This window comes from Aotus nancymaae, unplaced genomic scaffold (assembly GCF_030222135.1).
Source record: "Aotus nancymaae isolate 86718 unplaced genomic scaffold, 86718_ANA_hifiasm-v0.15.2.pri h1tg000006l, whole genome shotgun sequence".
Lineage (NCBI taxonomy): Eukaryota > Metazoa > Chordata > Mammalia > Primates > Aotidae > Aotus > Aotus nancymaae.
Window position 1 is genome coordinate 80845680 of NW_026988417.1, and position 14626 is coordinate 80860305.

Consider the following 14626-nt stretch of genomic DNA (forward strand, 5'->3'; position numbering starts at 1 on the left):
AATGAGAAATTTAAATATATAAAATAAATTATATTTACTGTTGTACAACAAAATGAAAGTTTATAGACTTTGGCAATGTAAAAGATACTTATTTTAAAAGGTGCTTGTTGGTAAAAAAATGTACATTTGCTAATATCCTTATCTTTAAGAAGAAAGGTCAAAGGCTACTGTATTAGTCCATTCTCACACTGCTATAAAGATACTACCCAACACTGGGTAATTTATAAAGGAAAGAGGTTTAATTGACTCACAGTTCTACATGGCTGGGGAGGCCTCAGGAAACTTACAATTATGGCAGAAGGTGAAGGGGAAGCAAGGGCCTTCTTCGTTTGGTGACAGGAGAGAGAAGTCAGAATGCAGGAAAACTGCCATTTATAAAACCATCACATTTCATGAGAACTTACTGTCACGAGAACAGCATGAGGGAAACTGCCTTCATAATCCAATCACTTCCTTCCTTCAACATGTGGGGATTACAACTGGAGATAAGATTTGGGTGGGGACATAGAGCCAAACCATATCAGCTACTGGAAAAAGTTGATAAATTTTTTAAAAATTGAAGATAAGCTACAGGCAGGGAGAAAATATTTGCAAAAGACCTGTTAAAGGATTGTGATTCAAAATATACAAAGAACTCTTAAAGTTCAACAATAAGAAAGTAAACCACCTGATTAAAAAATAGGCCCAAAAGACTTACCAGGCAGGGGGAGCTACCATGGCCACAAGGGTAGTTTTTCCCAGGGCAAAGCTTATCTATCACACTGAAGACATGCTGACCCCTGTGATTTCCCCAAATGTGGGAAACTCAACTGCATAATTTGTGGTAGCAGCATACTGGATGCATCCTTTCCCCTGGTAAATAAAAGGAAAAAATGGGCCAATAACCTGAACAGACACCTCACCAGAGAAGATATACAGATGGCAACTGAGCATATGAAAAGATGCTCCACATATGTCATTAAGGAATTGCAGATTAAAACAACAAGGAGATCCTATTGCCCACCCATTAGTATAGCCAAAATCCAAAACACTGATAATGCTACTGCTATTGAGGATTTGGAAAAAGAACCCTTATTTATTGCTGGTAGGAATGCTATAAATAATATTACAAAGACACATGTACCTGTATGTTCATTGCAGCACTATTCATAACAGCAGACATAGAATCAATCTAGGTACCCATCAATGATGGACTGGATTTTTTAAAACATGGTACATATACACTGTGGAATACTATGCAGCCATGAAGAAAAACAAAATCATGTTCTTTGCAGTAACATGGATGCAGCTGAGGCCATTATCCTAAACAAGTTAACATAGGAACTAAAAACCAAATACCACATGTTCTCACTTACAAGTGGGAGCTAACCATTGGGTGCTCATGGATAAAGATGGCAACAATAGAACAAAGGAGAATACAAGACGGAAGAGGCAGGGCAAGGGGCAAAGGCAATGTTGAATTTTCTTTTTAACTTTTTAAAAGGACATTTTTTGGCTCATGAAGTCCAAAGGTAGATCTAGCTTGAATTAATGCTAACTCAGGAGCTCAAATGATGTAATCAGAATCTGGTCTTTCTCTACCTCTTTGCTCTGCTCTCTAAAAATAGATTCCTAGGATATAGCTGAGACATAATGAATCAGAATCCCTAGAAGTTAGACTCCAAAATCTATTTAAAATAAAACGAAATAAAAAACCTTCCCAGAATAATGTCACAAAGCTCTTATTGGTTAAATGTGGTTTTTTTTAAAAAAAAAAAAAATATATATATATATATATATATATTTTTTTTTTTTTAAGACGGGGTTTCACCATGTTGGTCAGGCTGGTCTTGAACTCCCGACCTCAGGTGATCCACCCGCCTTGGCCTCCAAAGTGCTTGGATTACAGGCTTCTTTAGCATTCTAATCATATATAAGATTGTGTGAGGTGAACATAAAACAGGTACTCTGCAAAGTCTGGTAGATCTGGGAATGCTGGAAGCCTCATTCATGTTGGCATCAAAGGTATTTGAAGAAAATTCTGATAAGCTTTGGAAAAATCTGGGTTAGTGAAAGTTCAACTGGATTTAAAGATTTCTTAAAACAATTATACCCAGAGGATATTAGCAAATAAACTAGAGTTGATGAAGAGAAGAGCCTCACACAGTATTTCAAAGAACTCTGTTCTTGGCCCCACATCATTCAAAATTCTTTTGAATTTGGATAAAAATATAGATAATAAACATCATATATGCATCTGACAAAACTAGGAGATTGCACATAATAAAAGTGTATCTCATAATGTTCTTGAATAGTATGACCACCCAAACATCAGTTCAATTTTAGTATTATTCCAGTCTCCACATTATAAATATTTTTTGTATATATACTGTTGGCTCCATTTGCCCCCTAAGCATCAACATTTTGGCTGCCAGCTTGTCTGGACTTACATCCACTTACATCTTCTCACTAAATCTAGTGAGAAGAAAAACTTTTCTTTTCCAACAACTGAAAAAAAAATTCTGGCCTTTTTTTTTTTTTTTTAACAGAACAGGATACCATACTTGTGAAACACCATTCACAGGGGCCGAGGAGACGTGATAGTGATTGGCCAAGCCTGAGCTCCATAATCACCACTTGGGAGCTTGTGATGGCGTCAGCTACACCTGAGACACACATAGGCTAAGACTGGCTGAGGAGAGGGGATGAAGATGGGGGCATGTCCCCGAGAAAACTTGCACTAGAAATCAGCCTGGCTCCTGAGCTGCTAAATGATTGATTAAGTCAGGGTCTCTGCTCTCCAGGAGCTTATGTGCCACTCAGGAAGATGTCTATGTGAACAGATACTCTAAGGTGGCAAATGCTGGAATAAGGGTTTACAAGGTAGAGAGGCATGTAAATTCAGGCTGGGGGCCAGGACTGTGTCTATGGAAGGTTCCAGGAAGACTTGAAATCTGAGTCTAGAAAGATTCCCAAGTTTTTACAGGTAGAGAAGTTGAGAATGATCTAAAGATGTTTCCACGCAGTCTAAATATAAGACTTGATCCCCTTGAAGGTAGGAATCATGTCTTATCTTTGTCACTCTGGAATGTAACACAGAGCCTGACACATTGTGGACACTCAATAAGTGTTTTATAAACCTATTAATATTCCCTTATTAGTCCTCAACAAAAATTCTGTGGTGGATTTATAAGACGGGTATTTAATCTCATTATCCAGAGAAGGAAATTGAGATAGAGAGATTAGGTCATCAAGATCATGGTGCCAGCCAGCGATGGTGCCAAGATAACCCCCACAAAGACAGGAACATATGCAGGGCAATCCAAACCAAAATCTGGTCATGAAGAAGGCCACAAATCCTAGCTTTATGTTATTAAAGCAGCAAAATGAGAAACAAAGGAAGGTCAAAGTCTTACTGTGGTTAGCAGTTCTTCTCATAAAGCCCAAAACACCAGATTTTCTTCTAATGATTTCAGATGTCAAGTGGTAAAAATTGATTTTACAATGTTCTTGAGTAAACAAGTACTGGGGAAAAAATTGAGGAGGAAACATGTTTGTTTGGGTGAATTGCTAAGCAACACCACACATGCCAGAAACTCCTCTTGGATTTCCTTTCGAGCTGGAGACCACGAAACCAATGAGTACTTCAGCTCGTGTCTGTTTCATCAGTTCACACTGGAAAATAAAAGCCAAACAGGCAATTCTAATAAAACAAGAGTCAGAAGTGTGGAGACCACTAATATTAAATTAGACTGAACTGTTTAAGGCTGCCCTTTAAAATGGCTCCTTCAAGCGTCCACGGTGGCACTGAGACTGGGGTGAGATTTGTGCAGGATGTCGAGGAAGATCTACCACACTAATGAAAAAAAAAAAAAAAAAAAAAACTAACAGCAGCCAGGCCATATTATCTATCCCACTCAGTATTTCCAGACCATACAGATTATGGAAATTTTTAATGTGACAACAGGATTGTGGCAATGAGATGAAAAAAACTTTGTGCATGTCACTTATTTAATCATGGAAAACTTCTTATGAGAAGGAAGGTCTTCAGATGGTATTAAAAGAAGGAATTCTGTGGGTAGGGAGAGAAATTTACAGCCTCCGGGCCTGCTTGAGCAAAAGCTGGGCGCCCTAAAGGGGAGAAACAAGTTAACATAAAAGCACGAAAGGAAATCTTAGTAAGCCAGAAAGAATGAGTAAGTATTTGAACAGGAAATATGTTAGATGGCTGGTGTTGGGTTTATGAAAATTAAAATTCAAATTAATACTGAAACTCCCAAAATATAAGATTTAGGGTGCAATGGAGCAAATGCTATTTAAGTTGTATTACACAAAAAAATGCTGTGACTTTTTAATGATTACGTTTCTTTGCGATAATTTGTAAAGAAAATTTTGGTTAAGCACAAATATAACTAACTCTGAGTTGTGTATGTGCAGACACATTTCCAATCAATTTGAATTCTTTTAAGGGTTAGGATGTAGTTTCAAGAAGAATATTTCAGATTTTATTTTAAATAGTAACTGACACTGTAGAAAGAAAAAAAATGCCTATTTATGTTATCATTATTAACTACAGTCTGTACTCCTTAACATGCATCTGAGCCCTTCCATGACCTGGCCCTACCTACCTTCCCTACCCATGCTAGCCTGAGCAATCTCTCTTCTGAATCCCCTCAAACTCTGTAATGTATAAGCTCTCCTCCATGAAAGCTGGGCTTTCCCCCTATTTCATGAACTGCTGTCTCTCCTAGTGTTGTGCTTGGCATATAGTAGGTGCTCAGTAAGTATTTGTTATGGAAGCCTCTAGGATGGACACGGAGCTCCTGCCTTCCAGAAACTCACAGTCTAGTTTGGAACAAAGGCATCCACAAAAGCAATTATAATAGATGAAAATGGTTATCATAATTAAGATACAAGAGCTAAGAATAGTTCTAACACTATTAGCATGTACGTGTCAGACAGTGTTCCACATGCTATGGTCTGGGTGTGTGTGTTCCCCCATAATTCATACATTGAAATCCTAAACCTTCAAGGGGATGGTGTAAGGAGGTGGGGCCTCTGAGAGGTGATTAGATTATGGGGGTGGGATATCCCTCACAAATGGGATTAGTGCCCCTAGAGAAGAAGCTCAAGGGAGTGCTTTTGCCCGTTCCACCATAAGACACAGCTAGGAGGTGCAGTCTATGAACCAGAAAGTAGACCCTCACCAGACACCAAATCTGCTGGCAGCATGATCTTGGACTGTCCAGCTTCCAAAACTGTGAGAAATAAAGATTCGTTGTTTATAAGCCACCCACTATATGGTAGTTTTTATAGCAACACAAATGGGCTAAAATGCATATATTAATTCACCTATTCTTCACAACAACCCTATGAGGTGGGCATTATCATTATTCCTATTTTTGCAGGCAAAGGAGATGAAGTGACTTGCCCAAGGTCACAGAGCTAGGAAGTGGGGAGCAAAATTGGAATCCAGGCAGTCTGGCTCCAGGGTCCTTACAATAAATTAGTGACTGCAGGCACAAGACATAGACTAAGTCTGACTCAAAGATCACTGAAGTTTCTTCTAAGTCTGGGATTTCAGATGATTGCTTCACTAGTGCTAACAGGGAAGCATAAAAATATGGGGGAAATATTTATGGTATCTCTTCCATTTGTAACACATTGGTGCTTCTCAAACTTTGGATGCCCAAGAATCCCCTGTGAAGATTCAGGATTTCAGGACTGAAATCCGGAGTATTTTGAGTCAATAAAGTTGGAATTCGGACCCAGTATCTATATTTTTAGAAAATGCTCCAAGTGATGTTGGAGATCTTCTGATGGCAATCTGAAAACATTGTACTAAACCTATCCTCCAGAGGACCCTTTGGTTCAGCTTCTGCATTCTCCTTCCAGGCCTAGCTCTCCTCTGCTGGCATGTGTCTATAAGAATCTTTTGACTCTGCAGTGCTGGTGATGCTATTCAGGGCATCTTCAGCATTAGAGGTTCCTTGGATGACAGGCACCATAACCCTTACTCCACTTGGTAATCTCTCGTTTTTGGTCTGTCTCCTCTTGAGGGCCAGGGCTGGATCATACTCTGCCTTTGAGAAGCTCACAGTTAAAAGAAGAACATGAATATCTAAATTAATAAACTGCAGGATCAGGTGATAGGTAGCCATAACTACCTAAATATTAGCAGCATGCTATATAAGTGCATAAGGAACGAATGAATAATACTGCACAGGTGGATGGATGGCATGAGAGACCATGCTAGAGGAGTAGATTAAGAGCTGTTATGGCTAAATTGTGTAGAAATCCTAATCTCCTGTACCTTAGAATGTGACCATACTTGGAGACAGGGTCTTTAAAGAAGTAGTGAAATTAAAACACTTTGGGAGGTCAAGGCAGGTGGATCACCTGAGGTCAGAGGTTCGAGACCAGCCTGCCCAACATGGAGAAACCCCATCCTTACTAAAAATACAAAACAATTAGCCGGGCATGGTAGAGGGCACCTGTAATCCCAGCTCCAAGTGAGACTGGAGAATCACTTGAACCCAGAAGGCAGAGGTTGCAGTGAGCCGAGATTGCGCCACTGCACTCCAGCCTGGGTGACAAGAGCGAAACTATGTCTTACACACAAAAAAAGTCATTAGGGTAGATCCTAATCCAATATGATTTATGAGAATAGACAATTAGGACACAGATGCATACAGAGGGAAGACTGCATGAGGACACAAGAAGCAGGACCATCTGCAAGCCAAGGAGAGAGGCCTCAAAAGAAACCAACCCTGCCAATGCCTCATGAGAAAATTTTTTTTTCTTTTTTCTTTCTTCTTTTTCTTCTTTCTTCTTTTTTTCTTTCCTTTTTTCCTTTCTCTTTCCTTCTTTTTTTTCTTCTTCTTCCTCTCTCTCTCTTTCAGACAGGGTCTCACTATGTTACCTGGAGTGCAATGGCCGGATCTCGGCTCACTGCATCCTCTGCCTTCCGGGCTCCAGCGATTCTCCCACCTCAGCGTCCCGCGTAGCTGGGATCACAGGCATGTGCCACAAAACCTGGCTAATTTTTATATTTTTTGTAGAGACGGGGTGAGAAAATAAATTTCCATTAAGCCATCCAGTCTCTGGTACTTTGTTATGGCAGCCCTAACAAACAAATACAGGAACAGATTATGAGAATTTACTAAACCAAACCACTGAAATTAAATTTTATCCTTTAGGCTACCAGGAGCCCACAGAGGTGTCTAACCATCAACGTGACAAATAAGTAGCTTTGGTTTTGGAATATAACCTAGAAATAGTGAGGACACCAAAGTGGAGAATAAAGATGGAATTGATAGAGATCAATTGTTCCAATGTCGAATAACGCAAGACATAGGATAAAGCCAGCAGGAGTGAGAAACAGAGATCATATCAGAGAGATTTGTGGGGCAGAAGTTAACAAGAAGATGAGGTGTAGGCAGTGAAGGGTAAAGGGCGAGCCTTCCATGAAGAAGAGTGGCCTGGGAAGTGAGGAGGACAGCGAAGCCCCAAACCTCACCTGGGGATACAGGAAGTGAAGCAGGTTCCAGACGAGGGGACAAGGTAATAGATTTGGCTTAGGGGAAGATAAGTTTCAGACAATTGCAGAGCATCGCGTTAGATGTGTTCAGAAGAGTGGAAATAAAGTTCTGTGCCTAGACCCTCGGGCAGGATTCTGTTGCTAGATGTCAGTTCTGGCCGCGGGGGAACTGGAGACCACGGTGGAGGCACCAGCGATCCGAGAGTCCTATGACGAATTCCTGGGATCCCCACAATGTGTGGAGACAGAAGCCAACCAGAGATCAAGAGAGCATCTCCAAACGAGCAGAATCAGAGATAGGAGGCCCGCCAAATGCACAGCAAGTCAGCCTTGGTAGTTTGCAAATGGAAAGATTTCTTTGCCCCGCTGGAGATTTCAGCTCAGCTGGATGTCACTAATTCACACCGTCTCACCAAAAGGTTCTTTCCCTGAACTTTGGTAAATCGAGGCAGAAGTGGCTGGCGGTTAATAACGGGGGACCCAAGTGTTATCTCGGCCTCGGGCAGGCAGCGACAGCTCCAGGAACCCTTTCCTTGCAGGCGGGCAGGCGGGTTCGCGACTCCCTCCCTTCCCGGGCCTTCCCGCTAATGGAAGGTGGGCTCCAGCGCCCGGGCTCCGGATCCACTTGGAACGCGGGCCTAGAAGCCGCCGGGCAAGCGCGCCGACCGCGTGGGCGGTTCCCTCGCGCCTCCCCCCTCAGCGGGCCGCGGCCGCTGGGCGAGGCGAGGCGAGGCCAGAGGGAGGCGGGCCGAGGGGGCGGGCGAGGGACGCGGGACCGCGGGACCGCGGGGAGGTCGGGGGCGGGGAGCAGGAGGCGGCGGGCCCCGGGAAGAAAGGAACATGGCTCCTGAGGCGCAGAGCGCCGAGCGCGGCGCCGCGCACCGGCGCGCCGGGCACCAGTGACCGCGATGGTGAACTCCAGCCGCGTGCAGCCGCAGCAGCCGGGGGACGCCAAGCAACCGCCCGCGCCTCGCGCGCCTGGCCCGGGCCGGCTGATGGCGGGTGCCGCGGCCGTGGGCGCCAGCCTCGCAGCCCGGGGCGGCCTCCGCGAGCAGCGGGGCCTGGAGATCGAGATGCAGCGCATCCGGCAGGCGGCCGCGCGGGACCCCCCAGCCGGAGCCTCGGCTTCCCCTTCTCCTCCGCTGTCGTCGTGCTCCCGGCAGGCGTGGAGCCGCGATAACCCGGGCTTCGAGGCCGAGGAGGAGGAAGAGGAGGAGGTGGAAGGGGAAGAAGGCGGAATGGTGGTGGAGATGGACGTGGAGTGGCGCCCGGGCAGCCGGAGGTCGGCTGCCTCCTCGGCCGTGAGCTCTGCGGGTGCGCGGAGCCGGGGGCTTGGGGGCTACCACGGCGCGGGCCACCCAAGCGGGAGGCGGCACCGGCGAGAGGACCAGGGCCCGCCGTGCCCCAGCCCGACCGGCGGCGGGGACCCGCTGCATCGCCACCTACCCCTGGACGGGCAGCTGCCCCGAGTGGCCTGGGCCGTGAGGCTGGTTCGCGGGCTGCGAGGTAAGAGCGCGCGACCCGCAGCGGCTGATGCACAAACCAGAACGGCCGGCGCCGGCCGGGGCCATCGCCCGCTGGGGCCGCTCTCCGGGCTCCACTGGCATCCCCTCTGCGTTCCGCCTCCCTAGGAAGCGCATTCCCCACCTCCGCTAATCCTGCCCTATTTCCGGTACCCGGCGCGGAATTCCACTGCGCTCTCGCTGGTGCACATTTATTGGATACCTCATTCTTTAGGCTATGTCCTCGTATTCTTTTTTACTGAAAATAAGTGAAAGCCTAATTAGAGTGAAAGAGTACATGTGAAGTTTTTGTTTTTCTTGTAGGGGAAAAAAATGAACATTAATTGTAGCGTAACTGATGGTAGTTGCATATTTGCTAATATCACAAAATCTAAAGGAAAATGTTATAGTCACCCGCAGTTTCCTTCTTGCCTGGATGCTCCGTTGTCCCCTTATCCCAGTCTGAAACGGTAACAGTACAGTACATACATACAGTGTTATCCAAGCTGTGAGAGGAGTGTGGCAGATTATCACTGATGAATTTTTTTGGTGATGTGTGTGGTTGTTTTGGGGAGTGAGAGCTGTTGAGAACACTACAAATAGACTAAAATAATATCCGTGAAGTCATTTGGCTGTTTCTAATTCTAGACCTTTTTCTAAAAGCAGTTGCAAAGGAAAGGTTACATTGTTTTAAAAACATTTGAAGTATGTTTTTAAGTAACTAAATTAATGTTCTTTGAAATTCCACCAAAACGATGAAGTCACCAGATACCAGCTGATAAATGTGTCTGAGTCCAGTCCGCCCAGCTCTACAAAAGGCAGAAGAGGAATTTTCAAATTTGCCAGTGCCCAGTAAGAGGACATGAATTTTCCAATACAGAGGAAATTCTCTTTTTACAAATTTTGAAAGAGGTATCCTTGGAAAAGTGTTGCATTTGCTTTTACTCTCCAGATTATTTTAATCTATATTTTTAAGAGTTTCTATTCTCAGGTGTTTTGAATTTTTCTTTTTCTTCCCCTTCTGTCGGTTTTGAAAATCTTGCACAAAAACAGTCTAGGTGTTGTTATAGTAATGTGATTAAAACCAGGTCGGGCCTACACTCAAATCCCAGTTCCACCACTCATTTGCTGTATGACCTTGAGCAAGTTACTTAACCTCTCTGATCCCCCAGTTTTTGGATTTTTTTTTTTTTTAAGGAGATGATCATAGTGCTTAGTTCTTGACTCGCTGGGAGAATTGAAAGCGTTAAGACATACAAAATGTATTTGCCATGTTAATTAAATGAGTTAAGATATATAAAATGTATTTGCGTTGTTAGTGCTTCAGAAATATAAAGTAAACATTTTGGTACTTCTTTTATGGAGGTACTTATGCTAGTTAATATAATTCAAGCATGGTGGGGAAAAAAAGATCCTTTTTGGATAACCTGTGTGAGTAGATTAATAAAACACTAATACTTTTTGAGGTTCAAAACTGGATTAATACAAATTATATATTATTTTACACCATTTAAAATGTGCATTTAAAAAAGTTAAATTAATTAAATAATATTAATACGAATTATATATTATTTTACACCATTTAAAATGTGCATTTAAAAAACATTCACGGAAGTGAGAGAGAGGTTCCTTTTAAGTTAATAAGTAATGGTAAGTTGCATGATCCTTTTAACTCAGTTTAAGCATTTGATAACACACCTAACCTTGTTTGAATAAACCCAATAACAGAATATAGAGAAATAAAATATATATAAGTATGTATATAAATTTATTTCTTTTATAGAAAAATTTCAGGAAACAAAATGAATAAGCTCATAGTCATAAAACTTCTAGTCAAACTGTGTCAGTGGTCTGATTTGTAGGAAAGCAGACTCAGGACTCAGGAATTTTTTTTTTTTCTTTTTTTAAGAGACAGGGTCTCACTCTGTCACCCAGGCTGGAGTGCAGAGAAGCAAACATAGCTCACGGCAGCCTCAAACCCCTGGGCTCAAGCTGCCCTCCCACCTCAGCTTCCCAAGTAGTTGAGATTACAGGTGCAAGCTGCTGCTCCCAGCTGAAAAGTTTTAATTATATAAAATTTAAAAATACATTGGTATTACTTTCTTTTATGAAGAAATATAGTTGATATTCTTGTCACTTATTAAATAAGCAACATTTGTTAAATATTTAGCACCTATTGTGAAGATAGCACTGCTTGCTGCTATGAAGAAATAAACTAGAATAGCATATCACTATTTTCATATGGTTGAAAATCCCGAAATGTAAAATAAATAGCCATGAATGGATTGAGATTTTTCCCCCGCTTTGGATACTAATGGCAGCAATCTTATATGCACTATGTAAGCAGTGCCCTAAGATCAGAATAGAAAGTAACTTGCAATTTTTAAAGGAAGGAGAAATTACTGAAGTTTGGAGTGGTCAGGAGTTTCCCTGGAAGTCTCTTGCCTTTATGACTTTACACAACTCACTCGAACCACCTGAGCCTCAGCTCATCATTTATTAAATGGAGGAGTTGAACCTGATCTCCAAGGTCCTTTCTAGCTTCACCATGCTCTGGTTTATTGTTTAATGACATGAATCCAAGATGGACAACAAATGGTCATTTTTTTGCTCCTACAGTAGATGATAGATCTATCTTCTTAGCAGAAGAAAAATAGTAAAAAAGACATGTTTGAGACCTGTTTGCAGGATGCATTGTATCTATCAAGGAATTAAAAATGTATCCCTAGATATTAGGAAGGAGTTGAAAGTTTCTGAGCAGGAAGAGAACTTGCTGAAAGGAAATTGAGTGAGCAGCATGATGTCCAGGAGAGCTTGGCAGAGGGAGACGGGAGGCAAGAAGACCCTCAGGAGGCAGCCAGTAAGGAGGTGAAGAGGGCCTGGACCAAAGGAAGCCAAGGAAGACTGAAAGATTTAAAGATGGTGCCCAGACTTAAAAGTATCCTCAAGTATTTTTTATTCTTTTCTTAGCAAACTCTTTTTTAATACAAAGATAAAATGTGGTGCTCTGAGTCATCAGATTTTCTGAATTTCAGAAGTTGAATGTTTTTGTGAATGCATCAGCCTGTTAAAGTCAGTTCCTATTTGTTATTTTAGGCATATATTCTTGGGCTTTTTTTTTTTTTTCCTAGAGAAATTATGAAGTACTTGCTGTACAAGTCAGGGTGGACTAAGCTGCTAAAACAGATACCTCCCTCCCCTTCAGTACCCTGAAGAATAAGAAGTTAATTTCTTGCTCATGTAACATTTCGAGGGTATTTCAGGTTAGCAGCAGCTTTCCTCCATGTGGTGATTAAGGGATCCAGGCTTCTTCTTCCCTCCTGGCTCTCCCAGAGCCCAGTCATTGCCTTCGTAGTCAAGGCTTAACAGCCACGTGCAGGTTCTAGTGGAGAGTGTGAAGAAGGCTCGCCACTGCTGTTTCCTTAAATGCCTCATCGTATAAATGGCCCACATCACTTTCACTCATGACCCATTGGCAGAGTTATTAATTATTTAGCTGCAGATATCTACAAGGGAGTCTGGAAAACATAATGCAGCCATGTGCCCAGGAGGGAAGAAATGAATTTCGGCAGGTGGCTAGCAATGGCCTCATTAGGGCTTGGGCTCAAATGAAATAGTAAGTCTACCCTACTTTCTCCTAAAATAATTGGATCTTGACATTGAAATTGGTGTGCTGATTGTATTTAATAAGTGACCTCCAATGCAGAATTATTCACTATTTTATTTTGCCATACTTTATGTAATTTTTATTTTTTCTGGCTTCTCTTTTGATGTCTAAAGGGAAGCATAATTAGTTATTGGAAAGCTTATTAAGACTTAGATTTGGGCCGGGTGCGGTGGCTCAAGCCTGTAATCCCAGCACTTTGGGAGGCCAAGGTGGGTGGATCACGAGGTCAAGAGATCGAGACCATCCTGGTCAACATGGTGAAACCCTGTCTCTACTAATACAAAAAATTAGCTGGGCATGGTGGCGCATGCCTGTAATCCCAGCTACTCAGGAGGCTGAGGCAGGAGAATTGCCTGAAACCAGGAGGCGGAGGTTGCGGTGAGCCGAGATCGCGCCATTGCACTCCAGCCTGGGTAACAAGAGCGAAACTCCATCTGAAAAAGAAAAAAAAAAAGGCTTAGATTTGAACTTGGTTTTGGTTGATGCTACCACACAGAACTGCAAAAATCCAACTCACTGCTCTTACTTTCTACTCATGATAGTCTATACACAGTGACTGATGAATTTAGCCTTCTTAAGGCTTCAGAATTTAGTCTGATGTCACCACCAGCAGAGAATTATCCTAAATTACAGAGCAGTTGTGCCCCTTAGGGGATATTTGGCAATCTCTGGAGATATTTCTGCTTGCCATACCTGGGGGATGGCCCCTGGCATCTCCTGGGTTGAGGTTAAGGATGCTACTAAGCTATAGTGCACAGGACAGTCCACACACACACACACACACACACAAACACACACACACTACAAAGCATTCTTCCACCCAAATTGCCAGGAGTTAGGACGTTGAGAAACCCTGCCCTAGACTGTTAAATTCAATAAGAAATAATGGTTTATTGCTCACTGTGTGCCAAGCACAGTGTTAAACTCCTTATATACATAGTTTCATTTTTATCCTCACAACAACCTGTGAAGAAAGAACTATCATCGTCACCATTTTACTGTTGAGGGCACTAAGCCTTCTAAAGGTTACATGACTTGCCCAGGGCCACAACTATTAGACGTTGCAGTCAGGATTTAATTCCAGGCACTTTGTGTTCAAAGTGTTTCTCATCCACTATGCTATATGCCAGTAGTGCCCAAACTTAACTTTAGCTAGCAATTTTCTGCATCTCTTTAGTTTATGAACACTTATTCATTAGGACATGCAGGGTAAATCATACCAACACAGTCTGTGTATCCAGAATTCTAATTGATCTAGGGAGTGGAAGAGGCTGCCTCTCTGTTTATGTTTTGATTGGGATAAAATATACATAACATAAAATTAGCCATTTAACCATTTTAAATATATAATTCACTGGCATTAAGTAGATTTATTGTATTATGTAAATGGAATTAACACTTATGATTTATTTCCAGAGCTTTATCATCCCAAATAGAAACTCTATATTCATTAAACAGTTTAACTCCCTATTTTCCCATTCCACTTCCCCAGTCCGCAGTAACCTCCATCCTACTTTCTCTCTCTGTGAGTCTCCCTATTCTAGCTACCTGATACAAGTGAAATCAGATCATGTTTGATCTTTTGTGTCTGGCTTATTCACTTAGCATATTTCAAGGTTTATCCATGAGTGCAAACTTCCTTCCTTTTTATGACTGAATAGTATTTCAGCGTGTGCGTGAAATACTGTTCATTGTGTGCACATACACACTGAAATACTAAGTAATAAAAAGCAAGTTTGCACGCATATGCACACACATTACATTTTGTTTATCCATTCATCAGTTCATGGGCATTTGTGTTTTTTTTCTACCTTTTGACTGTCGTGACTTCCCCTTTATTTTTAATCTGAACTTTACTCCATCACTTCCTCTTTTTCCTTTTTTATTTGTACCATAATTTTGAACAAACAGACTTTGTATTTTCCTTACTCTGGGGAT

General features: G+C 42.2%; 1 protein-coding gene and 1 non-coding gene across 2 annotated transcripts in view; both read left to right on the forward strand.

Annotated features, from left to right (window-relative positions):
- Positions 1 to 689: 689 nt before the first annotated feature.
- On the forward strand, positions 690 to 855 carry LOC135272196 (U1 spliceosomal RNA). The gene has a single exon (XR_010340290.1). It is a non-coding gene; the product is annotated as a U1 spliceosomal RNA (small nuclear RNA).
- Positions 856 to 8328: 7473 nt separating this feature from the next.
- PKD2 (polycystin 2, transient receptor potential cation channel) overlaps positions 8329 to 14626 on the forward strand; it is a 75899-nt gene continuing 69601 nt past the window's right edge. The window contains exon 1 of the mRNA XM_021673255.2: positions 8329 to 9025. Coding sequence (XP_021528930.2) covers positions 8428 to 9025 — 598 coding nt within the window. The 5' untranslated portion in view covers positions 8329 to 8427. The remainder of the gene's footprint in view (positions 9026 to 14626) is intronic.